General features: G+C 39.1%; 3 protein-coding genes across 6 annotated transcripts; 1 reads left to right on the top strand and 2 right to left on the bottom strand.

The window, feature by feature from the left end:
- The first annotated feature begins 2,394 nt into the window (after nucleotides 1-2,394).
- Nucleotides 2,395-5,650, top strand: LOC103983529 (large ribosomal subunit protein uL14mz). Of its 3 annotated transcripts, none has more exons than XM_009400747.3 (4): nucleotides 2,395-2,531; nucleotides 2,611-2,694; nucleotides 3,725-3,825; nucleotides 5,068-5,650. In XM_009400747.3, exons 2-4 carry the CDS (start codon nucleotides 2,661-2,663, stop codon nucleotides 5,440-5,442), a joined length of 510 nt encoding a protein of 169 aa, XP_009399022.2. In that variant the 5' UTR covers nucleotides 2,395-2,531; nucleotides 2,611-2,660; the 3' UTR covers nucleotides 5,443-5,650. The 3 variants fall into 3 exon arrangements, with proteins under 3 accessions (XP_009399022.2, XP_009399024.2, XP_009399023.2); XM_009400749.3 differs by having other exon boundaries at nucleotides 2,408-2,508; XM_009400748.3 differs by having other exon boundaries at nucleotides 2,435-2,502.
- Nucleotides 5,651-6,106: 456 nt separating this feature from the next.
- LOC135672922 (probable inositol transporter 2) lies at nucleotides 6,107-9,653 on the bottom strand. The gene is made up of 6 exons (XM_065181418.1): nucleotides 9,375-9,653; nucleotides 8,370-8,440; nucleotides 7,724-8,059; nucleotides 7,426-7,533; nucleotides 6,754-7,353; nucleotides 6,107-6,653 (listed from the first exon to the last, which is right to left on the bottom strand). Exons 1-6 carry the CDS (start codon nucleotides 9,505-9,507, stop codon nucleotides 6,168-6,170), a joined length of 1,734 nt encoding a protein of 577 aa, XP_065037490.1. The 5' UTR covers nucleotides 9,508-9,653; the 3' UTR covers nucleotides 6,107-6,167.
- Nucleotides 9,654-10,621: 968 nt separating this feature from the next.
- On the bottom strand, nucleotides 10,622-17,090 carry LOC135585090 (pentatricopeptide repeat-containing protein At5g16640, mitochondrial-like). 2 transcript variants are annotated; one of them, XM_065181416.1, is made up of 4 exons: nucleotides 14,304-17,090; nucleotides 12,862-13,009; nucleotides 11,474-12,081; nucleotides 10,622-11,308 (listed from the first exon to the last, which is right to left on the bottom strand). In XM_065181416.1, exon 1 carries the CDS (start codon nucleotides 16,881-16,883, stop codon nucleotides 14,394-14,396), a length of 2,490 nt encoding a protein of 829 aa, XP_065037488.1. In that variant the 5' UTR covers nucleotides 16,884-17,090; the 3' UTR covers nucleotides 10,622-11,308; nucleotides 11,474-12,081; nucleotides 12,862-13,009; nucleotides 14,304-14,393. The 2 variants fall into 2 exon arrangements, with proteins under 2 accessions (XP_065037488.1, XP_065037489.1); XM_065181417.1 differs by lacking the exon at nucleotides 12,862-13,009.
- Between the last annotated feature and the right edge of the window lie 2,031 nt (nucleotides 17,091-19,121).

Here is a 19,121-nt window from a genome sequence, read left to right as displayed (position 1 = left end):
TGAGAAGGCAGGGAGGGATGGGATGGGCTTAATAAACAGAAAATTAATGAGAAAAATATAAAGAGGGGACTCCATTAATATAATGTTTTCTTACTACAGTGAGTGTATATTTGGCTAACAGTAAAACAAGTGGACATTAATACTGTGCACATTAATGCATTAATGACAAAAAAAATTATACCATATATAGAGATATCTATTTGTTAAGGGATGAGTGGAAGAAGAAAAAGGACCTGTGAAGTCTAATTAATTATTCCTTGAGATCATAATTATGGTGCTTCCCCCATGGCTCTGTTTACATCCTTATGATTGATTACTCATCATTTAACATTGATGTTACACTTGTAGACTTACATGTTATAATAAAATTGTGATAATAATAAATTAGTAAAAAAGAAGATAAAGTTTGATGCTTACTGCTTGGAAATCTTTCTTTTATTTTTTTGGCTGATGTTGGGAGTTCTTCTTTTTCTGCAGATTTCTTCTTGTCCAAGAAAATTAATTGAACTTTTGTTTTCCTTATAATGAATGAAGTATAATGTATCATCTAAGATGACATACTATTGTCACTGTAAATGCCTCTTTAAGTATGACAAAAGAATAGATTTTTGACTGCAAAAGTATCACTAAATGGTTTTGTTTTTGTTTGACTGACTTCTTAATTGGTAAAATATATTACAATCATTGAAGGATGTTTTGTCACAGTGCTGGAGTAAGTCCAGCATGCAAGAAATCTCTATATATCCTCAAAATGTTATGGCCTCAAGAATACATAGAATCCAACTTTGACTGATAAGATCATCATTCATTCAAGAACAAGACAAAGTCTTTCCACTAATATGTAATGTTTTCTTGAAAGTGATATATAACTAAACATACATAATGCAAGAGCTTTTATAACCTATCATTCATTTAAGACAAGTGGATGAGCATATGAACACAAGGAATTGTTTCATTGGAGTTATTATTGTGCAGAAATTGATTGTCTTTGGGTCCAAATGTAATGATTGTAGGTTCTTTGGTGAGATTCAAATGCCTTCTTAAGGTGTTAGAATCAATTTCATCATTAATATAATTTGGTGAAGACATTAGATCTTTTTTTAATACTATTCAAAGTGAGTTTAGGAGATCAAAATGATTTAAAGTGGAATTTAAGGAATTAGAGATGAAAATATTTTCTCAAGTGATTCTAATTACTTGTGCTTTCCTTGAGCTCATTATTGTCATACCAGTGGAGTGGCGTGGGCAAGAATAGTGATGCAGGTGAGAAAGGAGGACAGACACTGTACACTGTGACTTTGTGTGTCCCCCATCTTTGATCACCATCGCTCGGGCCACCGGCGATCAATTAAGAAACGGCTGCAACTCGTTGGCCCGCCTGTTGCAGGTTGTGGCCATCGTCCCCTTCCTGTTGTGAGGTCTCCACCGTTAACTCTGCAGTGGAGTGAACGAACAACAGCAGCCCTCGCAGCGCTGAGCCCCCAGTTCTTGCACTGCATGAGATGGTAGGTACCACCGGTTGCTATTTGCTGCAGAGAGAGCAGTGAGGACATCGACTGTTGGTTGATGCTGCTCCCTGGCTTTCATGGAAATCTCTGAACTTGGTACCTTCTCTTGTATTTTAGAATTAATGAGTGTTTTCAGAGTTCTTGATGAACCAAAATTTATTATTATAAGCATATCATCGATCTCAAAAGTCTCGATGAGAAGGTAAAACATAAAAAAAAAAATATTTTGGATACTATTGTACGATAATTTAGATATTATATAAAAAAAATATTTATTTATTTTTTATAAGTAAGATTTGTTCAAAAATATTATCATTATTTTTTGACATCCGAGTCATTTGACACAATCAATAAATATCATATTTCTATTCGAGTCACTTCATCATATTGGTTCTGATATCAAATGCTACGATCTGGATTTAATGAGTTAATTGACTTATCAATTTCGTTTGATTCAAACTATTGATCAAAATACTTAAGCTGAAATTAGTAGTAATATATCACATAGTTTTAAATCTTATTTATTTTTAATAGATAATTAATTAAGATATTAAAATATTATTATTTTTATTTATTAAATGCTGAGCTACACTACTAATTGACAATCCATGATAAACTTCAAACTCGTTCTTTTTTGGATTTATTTAAGCAATAAAGAAATTTTAAGGTTGCATAAACATATTATTAACATGAGGATGACATCATGGACATGAATGATTAAAATGTGAAGTAATAATACTTGTATAAGAAATAGTATATATATATATATATATACTGTCCTGTTCACATTGATTGGGTCACGCTTGTTTGCACGGCTCCTTCCTCTATATCGTTCGGATTCGAATCCGATATCCCATTCACAGATGGATCCGTACCCGATCAGCCGAAGCAACCCTACTCCTAAAATCGCACTTATACGGCCTCCTTCATCGCTGCGCGTTGGTGGCGGCGGCGGGATCTCTATTAGCTCCGCTCCGCGGCGGTGGCGGTGGCGGTGGCGGTGGGTGGAGTTAGAAACCCTTGGTCTGTTTTACTATTGCGGACATTTGTAGGCATCTCTATCTTCGAGTTGTGATGCCTTCGCTTCGTTCCTGCTTTACAGGGTGAAGCAAGAAGTCTCCTTTCTCCTCGTTGCTTTACTTGTTGGAGCCAATGAGCGCGTTCCTCTCTTCGAAACTGTCCACAGGTCCGTGCTACTGATTCTGTTTGATTCTAATTGCTGTTGTCCTATGTTTTCTGGTGGTCATGTGTATGTTTAGTGTTGCATGGACTTATAAGATGAGATTTGTATGCCTATCAATGTACCCAAATGGGCATACTCGAGACGCTGATGCATTTACGTGAACGATTAGAAGAACGTAGATACACATCGATGATTGTAATGGGTTCATCTTTCAAATGTCCGGCCGAACCCTTTTGTAATCAGTGTTTCGGTGCCACTCTTTATTTCAAAGTCCAGATTTAAGATTCAAAATTAATTGTCATTTTGTTAGATATCTCTCTCAAATCATTCGATATATATTATTTGTAGCTTTGAACCTTTATATGTAGGAAAAGTATAAGGAAGTAACTTATTGTGGCATTATGATCTTCTTGAATGTAGTAGCCATTATACAAAAGGTGATACATAACTTTGTGTATTTTCTGTTTGTTTATTTCCTTGTTTTGCCTTCTTTTATTTACTTATAACATTTCAATTATATTATTATCTAATATGAACTTCCATCAGTGTAGCATTTATCGTCATCCGCAATCTTAACCATATTGACTATATTATGTTGTACCATGGTTGCACAGTGCACCTAAAGAACTCCTATTGAACCTGCCATTTTAATTTTATCAAGATTTCGTGCGTAGAAACAATGAAGAGTCAATATTGATATTGTCTATAACATATCATGCATTGTTAAACAAGCTTCTTCACTTTCTTTTTAATTTTGATACATACAATCAACTTTTTAGATACCGATCAGAGCACTATGTTCAGACCAATGTTCACTAGTACAACCAAGTATTCACATTGAAACTTATAGATGAAGACTGGTTCACATACCATTTATTCTATATTATTTAATATAATGGTGTCAGATGGTATAGGTTGATGTATTGTCCAGTATATTGGTATTGTACTGATATAATAGATCATCAAAACTGGTACGGGGTTGGTGTTTAAAACCTTTTTTGTGATTGTCCTAATATGTGTCACATCGATGTAGTTGGACGATCTTTGATTCGGAGCTTCGGCAATGATTTGTCAGGAGCAAAAGCACCTCATGAGACGATGACAAATCTGAGTTACCAATATCTTTTCCTTCAGGTACTACTGCATTGCTGTCTTTTCATCTAAGTTGTTAAGTTCAATTTTGCTCTTCAAGTTTTGGTTAATGGATATGCCCAATGATGATAGCTAATGTAGTTTGCCAGGTTGATAGTAGAGACTTGTCTTTCCTTCTGTTAAGCTTGTGAGAGCTGGATTGGAGAGGCTTCCCACTTACTACCAGACTTTATAATTCAAAACAAAACATTGCAGTAAAAATGAATCTGCAAGCACCCTGCCACATCTCCTGACTGTAGAAGACCCCTGTTGGTCGTATCTGTGAATAAAATAAAGCTTGTCCAGTCAACTTGACATGAGGTCCCTTCTATCTGATTGTGTAAATAATGCTGGATGGGCTAATCATTGAATATTCCACTCCTTCAAGTTATGCTATAAATTGTTTGGCCTAAATAGTAAATTGGTCGTTATGCATTTTCTCTCAGCTCTTCATCTGCTTCATCCTCTGTTTGCACTTCCATCGTTATTTGTCAACTCATTTATCTATTTTATTGACCTCTATTAGAATTTAACACCGCCACCATCTCCTCCACTGCCATCCATTACCATTGCAGGAACTATAGTGAGTAGTGACACCAACTTGGCAAATTTACAATTTTTCGTGTCACCATGGCCTTTACAGTTACTGTAGCTTATTCTCTGGTACCACCAACACTGCCTTTGTCACCAAACCATCTTTTTCCACTCCGTGTCTGCTGACGCCACCACTTTCAATGCCACTTCTGCAGTTTTACCATCCACCTCCCACCCATCCTCACCACACCATATACCCGCCTTTCCAATCAATTTTGACTCTTATGAAGGCTAAGCATGAAGAGATAGGGTGGAGATGATGATAGTACTTAACCAGTGGACGGTTTATAATATCACTTTCATATTAGATATATCTCATTTTTCCTTTGACTAATAAGAAGGCATGGTGGTTTTTTGTGATAAACAGATGGTTTATGGCAATTATTTCTTCTCTAAAGAATTTGCAGGCAAACTTTCTTTATAATGTACTTCAGATTTTGTAGTCTATAGTTTGATTTTTTTTTTTCCTTACTGAACTGAAACAATTCTCTCGATCCCCAAAATTTAGTTTGCTTGAAAATTTCTGCACATCCCAGTTATTCCAAACTTATATTATAATAAATTGAAGAATTCAATAAAAGAAGAAACAGTTTGTTGTGGATGAATAATGGACGAATTAAGAAAAGCTGAAAGTGCTGTTTGTCATTGCAGCAACAAAGAACATTCATACAGATGAGGACAAGGCTCAAAGTGGTGGACAACTCTGGTGCAAAACGTGTCATGTGCATACAAGCTTTGAAAGGAAGGAGAGGAGCACGACTGGGTGACACCATAATTGCATCAGTAAAGGAAGCACAACCTCATGGTAAAGTAAAGAAGGGAGATGTGGTTTACGGTGTAGTGGTGCGTGCTGCCATGCAGAGGAGTCGCTGCGATGGCAGTGAGATCAGGTTTGATGATAATGCAGTAGTCCTCGTGAACAAGCAGGGAGAACCAATTGGTACCCGCATTTATGGGCCGGTGCCTCATGAGCTTAGGAAGAAGAAGCATGTCAAGATTCTAACTTTGGCTGAACACATAGCCTGAGTGTCCAACCTTCATGGGATGTCATACTTCTGTTTAGGGCTCCTCTGGATAACTTAAGTTCGTCTTTGGATGATCTTTCCATTGGATAATAGAACCTACATTGTGTTTGGTAATCAGATGCAAATCTAATTGTGGGTCATATCTTTACCCAGCATCACTCTCATGGTTTTCTTGTGAAAATGAATCATGCAAGTTGAGATTCTTACTATACTACTTTTCCATGTGCTGTCAAGTATTATTTGGGTGTCATCTTGGCATATTCATCAGTGGGAAATTGATCCACTGAGCTTCATTTATTACAGTTCAATGATGCCCACTCCAAACTTGCATCACAGTTGCTGCTATTTTTCGTACTTCAAATCTCTCCTTGGTTGGACTTCAAGAACCTATGTGATGGAACAATGAGGAATGGATGCAACCATTCTCTTACAACAAGATTACATGATCCTGAACCCCAAAATTTCAATACTGTACTAGTTGTGATCCCAGAGTCTCCTTCCAGTGAAACTATTGTCTGCTTAATTCAGATTCGCCCTGGTTTTATAATCAATGATGACTCTTTTTTGTTCTCTCAGCAAGTTTCTTGTCGATAACAGGCCTAGTATTACAAGCATAAACCGAAGCTTGTAAGCTTTCTTCTATGGAATGTTCAAAGACAAAATCAAGAGCAACGAAATATTGAGTGTTTGTCATAGCATCTGTTCAGATGAGTACACTAAATCATTCTACACTGTCACATTTGAATCTTTTCCATCATCTGTTTCCTTTCTCCAGAACCTGAAACGAGCAGCCCTGTGTTCCAGCATCTTCTCCACCTCCTCGATCGGCAGTCCCTTTGTCTCCGGCACACAAATCAGCACAAAGAACAAAGCGATTACCGATATCACACCAAAGATCAGGAAGGTCCATGAGGCCCCAATTGCTTCGGTTAGCGACAGAAATGATTGCGCCACGATCAGATTGGATATCCAATTTGCAGTCGCAGCAATTCCCCCACAGACTCCTCTGAATCTTAGAGGATATATCTCAGAGTTCACAATCCATGGCACAGTCCCCATCCCTGGTGAAAAGAAGATGATATATAGTGCCAAGCCGATCAGAGCTAGCCATCCAAATCGGCTCGGGCATCCTCTTGTGTACCATAGCCTGTTCTCGCCATGGCACAGATCCTTCACCGTTGAATTGGAGATCAAACATGCTCCAGGATATAGCTGCAATTGCGAGAAGCAGTAGTAGATAGAGATGGTGCATCAGATAATTATTTTTAGTACAATATGAGCTCAGAAATCATGCTTGATGAGAGTTACTGACCTTATCGGCAGCAGCAGCACAAAATCCACAGTCTGGAGACGATGCTTTCAAGCATTTCATGCAGTCCCAACCAGTAGCCGAAGCAGACTGATAAGCTGGGCAGCTGTAGGCTGCAAAATGAGCTGTTTCCTGTCTACTAATACTAGGTGAGTGAGAAGTTGTCTCATGGAAGACAGCCGATAGAACACCGAGAGAAAGAACAACACCGCACAAGCTGATGATCAGAAGCTTCTTCCTCCCTGTCCTGTCTATGAAGTAAATACTGACGATGGATCCCAAGGCATTGAGACCGGATGTCACCAGTGAGAGTGCAAGTGCTGTCTGGTTCGACGCAAAGCCAGCTAATTGAACTATGGTGGGACTGTAGTACATGACAGTGTTGATGCCCACAAACTGCTGAAACACCTGCAGTCCTACTCCTGCCAGAAGACCGCGCCTTACTGTCTTAGTTTTCAGCAGCTTGATGAGGTTGATCTTCTCGGATGATCCTTCTGCCTGGATCTCAGCTTCAACCGATTCTTTCAAGGCTTGGACCTCTCCTTCGACCTCATTTGCTGGATATATCTTTCTCAGTATGGCTTCAGCTTCTTCTTCCATTCTCTGAAAGAACAGTTTCTAATTATTCTTCTATTCATACATACACATATACATATATTGAGGAAACTTAATCACCTTTCTATAAAGCCATCGAGGTGATTCAGGAAGGAACAGCATCAATATAAATTGTGTTAGAGCAGGAAGTGCAGCAACTCCAAGCATCCATCTCCATGTTCCAGGTGCCTGAAAACAAGTGATCATCAGTTAGATGCAAATCTCTTTTGGCCATAGAGAACCCAAATTCTTGCTTGCAAGCTTCCTTCTCGGAGCACATACTTAGAATGGAGATTGGTTTTCAAACATAAAGATCAGATATAACATATCTTCTTATGACATTTGACATTCTAGTGTTCATCTTAGTGTTTTTTTTTACCTTTGTGAAGGCTAGGTTGATGAGATAGGAGAGGAATTGGCCCCCTGTGATGAGGAAGCCATTGGTGCTGACCAGTGCTCCTCGGATTCTTGCCGGTGAGGCTTCTGATATGTAAAGAGGGGATGTCATTGAAGCCATCCCCACTCCGAGGCCGACAAATACACGACCTACAATTAGGAGTGCAGGATTAGGAGCAGATGCCATGATCACAGCACCTGCAAAAAAAAGGAAGTCGGCGACCAATATCGTGGTCTTCCTTCCAAAATGGTCGTTCATCCATCCACCAATTGCTGCTCCTATGATTGCCCCTGCAACTGCAGTGCTCACAATGCTCTCCTGTATGTTTCATCACCATGAAAATTTAGTAAACCACAGTTTGTTGAAGTAGATTAAGTATCATTTTATTTACCGGTGCAGAATACGAAAGAAGTAATTGCTGAAGGACAAATTTCAAAGAAAGTTGGAAGAGTTCAAATATGATGATGATGATGATGTGGTCGATGCAGAGTTCAAATATTCCATCAAAAAGGTTCTTCTCTTATCAGCTAACATTCTGATAACCTTATCACATAGTAATACATCTTCACAAGTGCGGTAAAGGAAAATTACAATTTCAGTAAAGCATGTTCAAGAGGTGGCTCATCACCTGTAACCATGTCTTCTTATCCACCGAAGGGAAGTCGTCGCGAATGTAAAGCAATGCTCCAGAAATCACACCTTAAAGAGGAGACCATAAACAAGAATAATAAGTTGCTGAATCTTATAATCAGTTACAAAAGACAGCATGTGTCCATCATCAAATTAGAAAACCAGCCCAATCAGTCAGGACAGTTCACTTGATTAAGAATTAGTGTACATAGCTTTTTGAACTCATGGACTCAATTAATATGTTAGCAATCAGCTTTGTCTCATCATCTGCATGTTGACCCAAAGGAATAAGACACCTTCTTTTCTCATGGATTCATTTATCCGAAAGCATCATTCGAAGCTTGATTATTCGAGTATGTTATGTGCAGTCTATAAAATCATGTTCTGCTAAACAAACATCTCTATCTCAACAGCTTAGCCAATTGCTTCATTCAAGTGAGTCAGCAGATTAGGTGAATCTTCAATCAATCAACACTGATGTTTATGCAGAGAAAACCAGCTTTGGGAGTTCTATACTCGTATTCAAGATAGCTTGTGAAGAACTAGGTTGGCACTTTGTATATATGTTCTGCACAGTTTTACTGTGTCTTAACATCAACATTGAGGTACCAACAGAGGATGAACAGCATAAAAAAAACAAAGGAGAACACAGTCGCCCAAATCCGTGACAGAGAAATGAGGACAACAAGAAGGTCATTGTTCTCAGAGCAGTTAAAGAGAAGGGGTCAGAAACAAATGATTCTATTTCCTCTTTCCCTGCATCATTATCCATTCTTTTATCTTTTACCCTTCTTTATTGCTTGTTTTTGTTGCAAAATCCCAAGGCGCAACCTAATTAGTCTGATGTTTGTTTGCTTGTTTGTTTGCGTTCATAAATCATTCATTGGGTCAGGAAATAGATGATGCTTCCCTTGGATTAGATTATTAAACATTTTAGCTTCAAGATTAATGACAATAATTAAACATGAAAGCATCACCTACCAAAAAGGATAGAGAGATTTACCAGTATCATAACCAAAGAGCAGACCACCAATTCCTGCAGAAAACGCCAGCCGAAGCACATACGGATTTCTCCACGCCAGAGAGAAGCACTCTCTGAAGGCGGACCCATCCACCTCATGAACTCCTCCTTCCATGAGTGCTTAGAGAGTGACAGAGAAGAGCAAGGCCGTCGAGCGTACGTGCACCGCGTCAACACACATCAGATCGGTGAGGTCGGCGGAAAACTCCGGGAGCTGTTGAACGAGAAATCAACTCCAGCGTGAGATTTGGAGAGGGTCCGGCGTGACGCTATCGTCTTTGGTAGCTCCCTGTGGTCTTACTTGGGGACGCGAGAGAGGAGAATTCATGGAAGTCTCTGTCGTCCTCCCATTGACTACCGTTATCGGCAGTGGAACGCCGTCGGTGCACTGAGCATTCTCATTTATGTGAGAGCGACAGGGAGAGAAAAGGAAAATAATTTTATGAATAAAAAAAAAAAAGTGAAATACTTAAAATGACCAAACCATTAGGAAAGGAAAGATATTTTGAATTCATCATTGACAATAATTTGTGTTCATAAAAAATCTTTCAATTTTGACTTCATAATGACGAAATAAATAAATAAAATGATATAACAATTAAGCTGGTCGAGCTATGATGGATTGTGCCATATATATATATATATATCAATCATGTTTGTATTGATCTATAAAGTTGACTGTAACTTTGATTGGAACCATATTCTAACTCTCTTTTATAAAGTCATAAGCAGATGCTCCATGATTTGGGCACAAAGTGTGATGAGAAAATAACCTTTGCCTTTTTTATATTCTTGCAAAGATTGAGAACAAAATATTAGTCATATTATATTTATATATATATATATATATTCTTCCAAGTATTAAGATTCTCCATGGATGTCACTATTATTAGCATTTATCTTTAAAACTCTGAGTAATCACTCCAAACCATGATTAATGTTTACATATTTGAGTCAGAAAAAAAAAAGGCATCAAATTAGTAAAGATGTTTGCATTGTTTATAGCCCTATAAATATAATAGAGAGAGAGAGAGAGAGAGAGAGAGTGTGTGTGTGTGTGTGTACTTTGGCCTTTTTCTAGTCTCATGAAAGACAGTCAAAGCCAGCAAAGATAAGGTTGGTGAGCATCTCCAAGTTTGTAAGATGGAGAACATTAATACATGACATCCCATTTCTTGGAGACTAGTAGTCTAGTAGTCAACATGTCACCCTCAAAGACAAGTATAAAATGATAAAAGAGTAGTCATATCATCATTGGAATATGTCAAGAACAATAGGAATCTGAAGGATAAGAAAATTAATTATCTAATGATCATTGTTTGTTCTTCTACAACTCTAATCAATATATATAATCCATTGAGGTTTTGGCTGATTGATTGACTTGTTTAGGCAAGATTATGTGGAGAAGTGGACAACTCAGATGCAGTGTCAGTAGTTCCATGCATCACCATCTTTTACTTGATTTCAGGAAGACCTCTGCCCACACTAATGCCTCCTGCTGCTAGCTATCCTCTGTAGTTATCTACCTTAAGAGCTCAGAGAGGAAAGCAGACGGGTTGGAGCAGCTCAGCAAATCCAAAAACCCCCTTCTGGATCCGATCCGCAACTTTACATGTGGGTTCTCACTTCAAATCTATCGGATGGGGTGTGGATCCTGTATCTGAACCCTCTGATAAAGTAGCTTCGATGCCGACCCATATCTGACTAGAAATCTTGAGCATGAATCCTTCGGTTTGGGATTAATAACTATCGGATTTGGATCCAACCCACTTGCTCGAGAAGGATTAGCTGAGAAACTATGAACCTGCATCTTGAACTTTTGGACTTGAAGACATATGGAGGAAGATCTCAAAGGATAAATCATTATATTCCTGGAGAAGTCATCACTGAAGACCTTGAAGAAATGGACAGCTGACCTGGACGATTAATGTGGTCATCAATGCACAACACAGGAAATTTAATGAAGCTATCAACGTAGAAGAGCTATAATTCTTCATAGGAAGTGCAATCACAACTAGGACGATGTAAGAGGTACGGTCACAAGACATGAAAAGGGAAAAGACTGGGAAGAGAATACTAACCTGAGCTTGCATTGAAGAGGTGAAGATTGCAACGGAGTGATTCTTGATGGGTTCTTCAAACAAACACAGTCTTCTTGTTCTTTACAAAATCTCTCCAAGAAAACAATGTCAAAGTAACAGAGCTCCTTTGTCTGCACATTCATGTTTGTTTCCTCTGTTTTCTGGTGCTACTGCATCATGCCTTTGAAAATTCTGCACCATGTCCTTGTCAATCACTCCCTTCTTCAAGTGGACTGATATATAGTTCCTTGTTACTAAACTTGTAGCCTGTGGGACAACTGCAAGCTGACATCGGAGACTCATTGTGATCAACTACTGCTGGTGGACTGTGACTCAAGCTTCCTCCTCTTTGGATGTAGACATGCCAATCTCATAGTCAGGATTAGGGTTTCTCATCTAGAGATGATCATACTTTTAAGGTGCAACCGATCCTGGATGTCCTTAGATGCCAAACTTACTCTCAGTTGCTGAAATAAACTTCTAATGCCAACACCAACACCAGCCAATATGAATCACAGGAAGTTGATTCCAGCATGAAAGACTGACATGGAGGGATTGGACAAGCTTTTTCATGGAAGCAGCTTGATAGCGCTTCTCTTTTTGATGTTCTGAAAAACACAGCAAAGAATGTTTTTGTATTAGTTTGTTTGTGAAAATGTTCTCAGGGGTGAAAATTGATTGGACACTAAGAAAATATCCAAATTCACTTTTAATCAGCAAATATAAATTCAGGCATAGATATTAGATTGGTACAAAACTCTATGAGCTTGTTTTCATAAAACTGATATTAGGACTAATCAAATACACCATTCATATAAATGGATTTGAATTTAAGTACTAATCAAACATACCATCCATATATATGGATTTGAATCTAAGTATCAAAGCACTGACTTGCATATATACACTGATTGGGATATTTTTCTTGTAGAACAATTCATCAGAAGTCTCATGAATTGATCAAGTACCAGCACACTAAGAAGCTTTAGTTATCCCAGTAACACATCCTAGCCATGTGCCAGCCTCTACCCTATGGTCCAAAAACTCTCACTGGCTTAGTTCATGCATTGGTTCAACATCTGATTCCAGCTCCACTGCTCAAGTTTGTGTTGCCTTAATCAGGATTTTCATCATAATCAAAGTTAACTATAAAGTGGTTCAGTTTTCAGATATGGATCAACGTTTTATACACACACACAGATATGTATATATATGTATATATGTATGTATATATGTATATATACATACATACATATATACATATATACATACATACACACATATATATATACATATATATATATATATATGGTACTTGGAAAACCATGACTCACTACAGATTATCCAATCAGGATCCTATCTGGCCCAACTAAAAAAAAAGCACTAACCTCTCGGTTTCTAACCGAAGCCTCTCACACCTCCAACAGCAACCTATGCATGCGAAACAAATGAAGCTAAAACGAGTTGTGCCACCAGCTGCATCCAATATCTGAGCTTGCGATGAAAATAATGAGTGAGAGAGACTTTGTCCTTCATCTGAGAGCCCAGGAAAAGAAGAATCATGAGTGTGTTGCTGCTGCCAGTCATATACAAACAGCACAAGAAACAATGGCAAGCAGACCATAGGTGCTAATTAGTGGTAGTGGTATACTAGCAAACACAGTGAACCATGATTTTAACTTAAACATCCCAAATATTTGATACGCTATGGGAAGATACATCTTTAATAAGTCATGATAAATATGAAAAGAAATTCTTGACCATTCAATCAGCAAGTCTCTAGTTCGTGGCTACATCAGAAGATTAAAGGTCAACTAATTTCTCCCTTATTAAAGTCTCAATAAATCATATCAATCAAGCAAGAAAGCAAGTATGACAGCGAACTCCATCAAATGAGAAATAATAAATTTGCATACCAAGGAGGAACGCAATCAAGAATGAGACTGGCAAACACATTTCCACATGCAATGAAGCAAAATATACAAGCTCCGAAAAAGAAACTAGACAAATGATTCAAAAGGCATGCTTCTGTTATCCCTTTTGGTACATGACCATGTGGTAGCATGTACATGTCATGATCATATTTGAAAAGGTTGGCCAAGTACCCTAGACTCCTGCCAGACTGCCAATACAGTATCTAAGGCGGGGTTCGGATATCTGATAATATAAAATTAATGATAATAACCAAAAACCTACATCTCAATGTTACAAGAAAAGGAATTTGTCGTGCAACACATCAGTTTAACTTCTTCCTTTACTTCTGCTGCAGAAAACAATTTCTTTTCTGAATATAAGAAAACTGGTTGGCAACCTGGAAATTGCCAAACTGAGATATTAAAGAACAAAAGTCGATGTGTGATTCAATTCCTAGGACATCCGAGTTGGTTAGTATATTGTTACACAAGTTATAGATCTAAAGTTTGAGTCCACGTGTGAGCACTTTATACGCTATTTGATGTAATGAAAATTTATTCTTAAAAAAAATTCCTACGACATCCTATGCAACAACTAAAATTTCTTTTGTCCAATCTGATATATTGATAACAATAAATCCACCAACGAAACTATTGCTTTTTTCACCTATGTCTTCACACAGTTGTAAAGGTAGGTGGAAACAGCACAAATCCTCAAAGATTTCAAAGACGTCAAGCATATCCATCATACAATAATCAGTAATAACAAAATTTATAGCCATGAAGATAGGATATATGGACAAACTAACAAATATAATGTAAAGCAAACACCTCAAACTTAATTCATGTCATCTCACGAATAATAATGAATCCATATAACTATTTGTGCAAAACTGTGCCACCAGTTTATAACTTACCACACTAAACAAATTCTTAATTTTGAGGCTAATCATTCTCTAAGCATGAATCTCATTTGAACCTCTTGAATTTCACATGGCAAAGAAATGTTACTGATGCTGAGGCAAAGTTAGTCCTCTCTCAACAAACTTAATCAGAAGCCTTCCTCCCTCATCAGAATGTCCTTCTGCAATTAGCTTGCTGCTGAGTTTCTGACAAAGTTTCATATCAGGTATCAGGTTTCTATGGAACATTCTACAGGCCACTTTATATGACTGCAAAGGAAGGCCTTTCTTCATGTAACTTTCCATCAAAATGTGGCATGTATGGGCATCTGACTTTGAGGCTGTCCTCAAAACCTTCCCCAGGACCTTATAAGCCTCGTCAAGTTTACCAAACACACAAAGCTTCTCGATTACTTGATTGTATGCGGTTCCAAATTCCTGCCTCACGAGCATCTTCTCCAGCAACTTAAGTAAATCTTCCACTCTACCTTTCTCACAATACCTATGGATAACCGTCCTGTAAGTAACAGGTGTGGGAATAAAACCCCTGTGGAGCATTTTCTTTACAAGTTCAGTTGCTTTTTCAAATTCGCCTTTCTTTCCCAACGCATCAACAATAACCGTGTAAGTTACAACATCAGGATGTCTGTTACTGAGATACATGTCATCCAGCAAAGAGAATGCAGATTCTAAATCACCCTCCTGGCAGAATCCATGAATAACAGTGGTGAAATTTACCACATTGATTGTACATCCCTTGCTCTGACAATCCTCCATGAACTTCTTTGCATCTCCTGGCTTCCCATCCCTGCAGAGTGCATGAATTAGCAAATTGACCTCAACTGTAGTGGGAAAGAAACCATTTCCTAGCATCTGCATGACCAATTCACAGGCCTCCTTTAATTTCCCCTCTCGCCTTAGTCCATGCATAACGACACTGTATGTCACAACACTAGGAGTCCACCACTCCTCCTCGCTCTTGTTCAACATTTCCAGTGCCTCTAATGAGGAACCAATTCTGCACAATCCATTTAACAAGGAAGTGTATGTAACTGTGTTGGGCTTGTAGCCATTCTTATACATATATCTCAGAATTTTCCTTGCTTGATCTATCTTCCCTATGCGGCAAAATCCATTAACAACTGCACTGTATGTCACAACATCTGGAAGACAGCCCTTAGACAACATCTCATTAACAATTTCCTTGGCCTCCTCCATCCTCCCATCAAGACAAAAAGCATGTACAATTGCACTATATCCAACTTTGTCAACTTGAAAACCCTTTTCCTCTGTTTCTCTAAAAAACTCAAGGGCTTCATCAGCATGCCCATGCTTCGAGAGGACATGGATCACTGTACTGTAAGTGACCGGGTCAGGGATGAGATTAGCCTTGATTTCCATCTCCTTAAGTAAATCTCTAACCTCTCCAACTCTTTTCTCTTTACATAAGAAACTGATTACCGTGTAGTAGCTGATCTTGTCTGGCAGGCTGCCCTTAAGAGGCATCTCCCTGATCATTTTCATAGCATCGCCAACCCTGTTGGCATCACAGAACCCCTTTATCAAGCAATTGTAAGTGACCACATCAGGAGTAACCCCAACCCTCTGCATTCGGTCAAAGAACCTCAAAGCCTTCTCAAACCGTTTGGCCATTATGAGTACATGGATCGTAGTGTTGCAAATGCAAAGATCCGGTGCACAGCCATCTTTCTGCATCAAATTCAAGACCCGCATTGCACTTCTGAGCTTTCCTGCTCGGCTGTATGAGACCATCAAATGAGCAAAGTCTTGGGGCCGCCGGCTTATCCTTCGGCGAATCATCAGCCTTAGGGCCCGCCTGGACGCCTGGCAGAGCTTCGTCTTGCTTAATAGCTCAAGCATCGTGTAATACACCTCAGGTGCATGCCGGTACCTCCACTGCCGGTCAGCCCAGTAGAAGAAGTTCACTGCAATACGCTCATCTGACTGGGAACGGAGCACTGCACTAACTTGATGGGAATTAAGGCATCTCAGAAGGTGCCTTAGTTCCCCCTCAAGCTTTGGATTCCACATGTGCCGCAACTCAATCAACTTACATGTTTCTCTAACCATCGGGTGTCCTGATTCATCTCTTGCTTCTTCTAATGGCTCTTTTTTGTTTTCCTTGTCTTCTCGACTCCGATCGAACAAATCCAGAACCCCAAGTTCAACATCTGCATTCCCGTCTTCACGCTCCATTTCTTCATCGGATTCCACATCCTCATCGGGATCATCTGATTCTCCGAAGTGGCGACCTGACTTAGGTTCATCATTCACATCAGCGATGTCCTTGGCATTCACATGTTTACCGGCATCCAGTGCCTTTGAGTCATCAAAATCGCATCTTTCCTCGAATGAGGTACCCAAAAGTGGGCTAGGATCAAGATTCAAAGTTGGGTTATGGTTAACGGATGAGAAAAAGATCACGTTTTTGCACCGATATTTTGGGCAAAATGCATCGGAAGCCAAGCAACCGGCGATCTCAGAATCAAAAGGGCTCACCTTTCCGATATCGAGACGCTTGTGGAATTGGTTAAGAACCCTAAATTTGAAAGCCCTATCTAGGGTTTTACGCATCCTAATTAGAGAACAAAGAATAACAGAAACGGAGAGCTATTGCTTGATGGCAACAAAACACAAACTAAAATCTAGGCTCTGTAACACTTGAATTCCTCCGTCCAAATCTCATAATAGATCGGCGAAAGAGGGTTTTCTGGGGCGAGAAAGACTCAGCGGCGGCCAGAAGAGAAGCCGGCGCCAGATCTCAACACGGACCAGAGGAAACGGTGCGGCAAACGTCGTCCTTAACCAGTTTGGTAGTGGATCGGGTTTTCTCTGGGTTTCAAATATATCCGACCCGCGTAAACAAGATTCGAGAATCCTTTCAATCGGGTTCGGGTAAGCAAGTAAACATCCGAGTTGGACTCGGAGTCGGGTTCGGGTTTAAATACTCATTCATACATATTATACCCGAAACGGATCAAGGAATAAAAGGTGAGAGAACGAGTCGACGCCTTACCCCAGCGCGGCGGCGTCCGGAGTCGGCAGCGGCGCCTCGCAGGAACCCACCTTCCGTCTCCATCCTGTTCCACCGCCGGCCGCCGGTTTCTCTATTATATCCTGGTCACGGAGGGAGGAGGTGTGCAAGTCCAACGCCGCCTCAAAGCTTTTTGTTTTCTTCCTTTTGGATCCTCGGAACTCCGCCCGCAGCATCCTCACCTCGTCCGCCACACCACGAATTCAATTAGCTGTTCTTATCGGGAAATACATGAGCTCTCTTAATTCTCAAGGTAGCAGCAGTCTTCTCCATGCTTGTTATATCAACTGTGACTTTGATCTGATACAGCCACAATGTTGTGTCTGAGAGAGACTGCTTACACTGAACTGCTATGATTTAAAGCAAAGAAGAAGAAGGCAAATGGATTGTACTTCATGGATTCCCTTTGAGCTGTGTTATCAGTGACCAGGGGATTAACCAAGAGGCGATACGGACGTGAACTGTTGTCTCCCTATCGATCTCCTTTCTACCATGTGTGTTATGTTAATCTCCCACCATCCCATCATCATTATCACCTTTATGCTACTGGCTTCCACTGCAATAATTTCTTGCTGCTAAGAAGGTTGTGGACTCGAAGTGCTTGAGCTTGTCGATGATTAAATAAACTGCAACGCTGAGCAAACGAAATGGTTCTGAAGTCAACTCTGCAATAAACAAACAAGAAGATGGTTAAGTATCTCACAACTCAATTGCATGATCACAGAACTTTTGATATGGTTGATGTGTGGACAAGAAGCAATATGAAAACTGGAGGCTATAGAAGTGTTGCAGCAAGTTGATCACCTCAATAATCGAGTCTTCTTTTGATGTGGAGGAGCTCTGATTCGATATGACACTTCAAATCTTACTAAAGCTAGCAAGATAGAGACCCACGTTAGATACTTCTCACTCGTCAAGAGACGACTTTACCGCAACAGCACAAGCTTTAGTGGAGCACACCTTCAAGATCGAAGTAGATCAAGGAGATGAATCAGACTGAGCTACAACATTTCAGCTTGAATGCTCTACAGATATTTTTCTAAGCATAAGGCAAATTAACGTCGTTGATATAATATCTAACAACTAAACAACACATTCAAACAGCTTCTTAGCTGGTAGTAAGTATTGGGAAAGCTCTACGCTGTGTCTTTGGGGCAAACCAACAAGTATCTTTGTGATGAGTTGCATCTGCATCCTTCTCATTGATTGATACAGCTTCTTGCGAGGCATAGATCCACCTGGTGTGCTTTTGGCTACCATTTCCACAGACACTTTGCCTTTTGAGAGATTAATGTCTAGTATCTTTATGATTTGATAAACTTCAATGTTTTATCTGAATATATCATTTTAAAATAATTAACAAATTTTTAAATTAAATCGATGATATTGATGTGATTATTATTATGTAGTATATGTAATTATTTTAAGTGGTCCACTTTAGAAGTTTGATATAGTTTAGTAGATTATATATCAAGCACGATCACTTATAATATGATATCATACTATTTCTCGGATATATGCATAAGTAAATAGATGAATGTAAAATGAATTATTATGATTGATTGTGTATCAATTTTGAGGACAGGTAGGTGAATTCTTTTTGGAATTAATAGACCGTTAGACATGATGGTTAAATAGTTCCTCAATTAGTTGTTAGAAGAAATGTATCTCATTTGACCGAGAGAGGGATACCACTCCATCCATTGTTAGAATAATTTATCCTATAGAGTATACCTCTTTAATCATTGTTGAAGGAGTGCATCATCGGGTATAATGTA

The sequence above is a fragment of the Musa acuminata genome, chromosome BXJ1-5 (genome assembly GCF_036884655.1).
Source record: "Musa acuminata AAA Group cultivar baxijiao chromosome BXJ1-5, Cavendish_Baxijiao_AAA, whole genome shotgun sequence".
Taxonomy (NCBI): Eukaryota; Viridiplantae; Streptophyta; class Magnoliopsida; order Zingiberales; family Musaceae; genus Musa; species Musa acuminata.
Note: the sequence above shows the minus strand (reverse complement) of the source record. Positions and strands in the feature narration are given on the sequence as shown.

Coding starts and splice junctions, on each gene's coding strand:
- LOC103983529 (XM_009400747.3), top strand. CDS start 2,661: ATGAGCGCGTTCCTCTCTTCGAAACTGTCCACAG. Junction 2,695..3,724: donor CTCTTCGAAACTGTCCACAG/GTCCGTGCTACT, acceptor ACATCGATGTAG/TTGGACGATCTTTGATTCGG. Junction 3,826..5,067: donor ACCAATATCTTTTCCTTCAG/GTACTACTGCAT, acceptor TTGTCATTGCAG/CAACAAAGAACATTCATACA.
- LOC135672922 (XM_065181418.1), bottom strand. CDS start 9,507: ATGGAAGGAGGAGTTCATGAGGTGGATGGGTCCGCCTTCAGAGAGTGC. Junction 8,441..9,374: donor GCTCTTTGGTTATGATACTG/GTAAATCTCTCT, acceptor CTCCTCTTTAAG/GTGTGATTTCTGGAGCATTG. Junction 7,354..7,425: donor CTCGATGGCTTTATAGAAAG/GTGATTAAGTTT, acceptor CTGTTCTTTCAG/AGAATGGAAGAAGAAGCTGA.
- LOC135585090 (XM_065181416.1), bottom strand. CDS start 16,883: ATGCGTAAAACCCTAGATAGGGCTTTCAAATTTAGGGTTCTTAACCAA.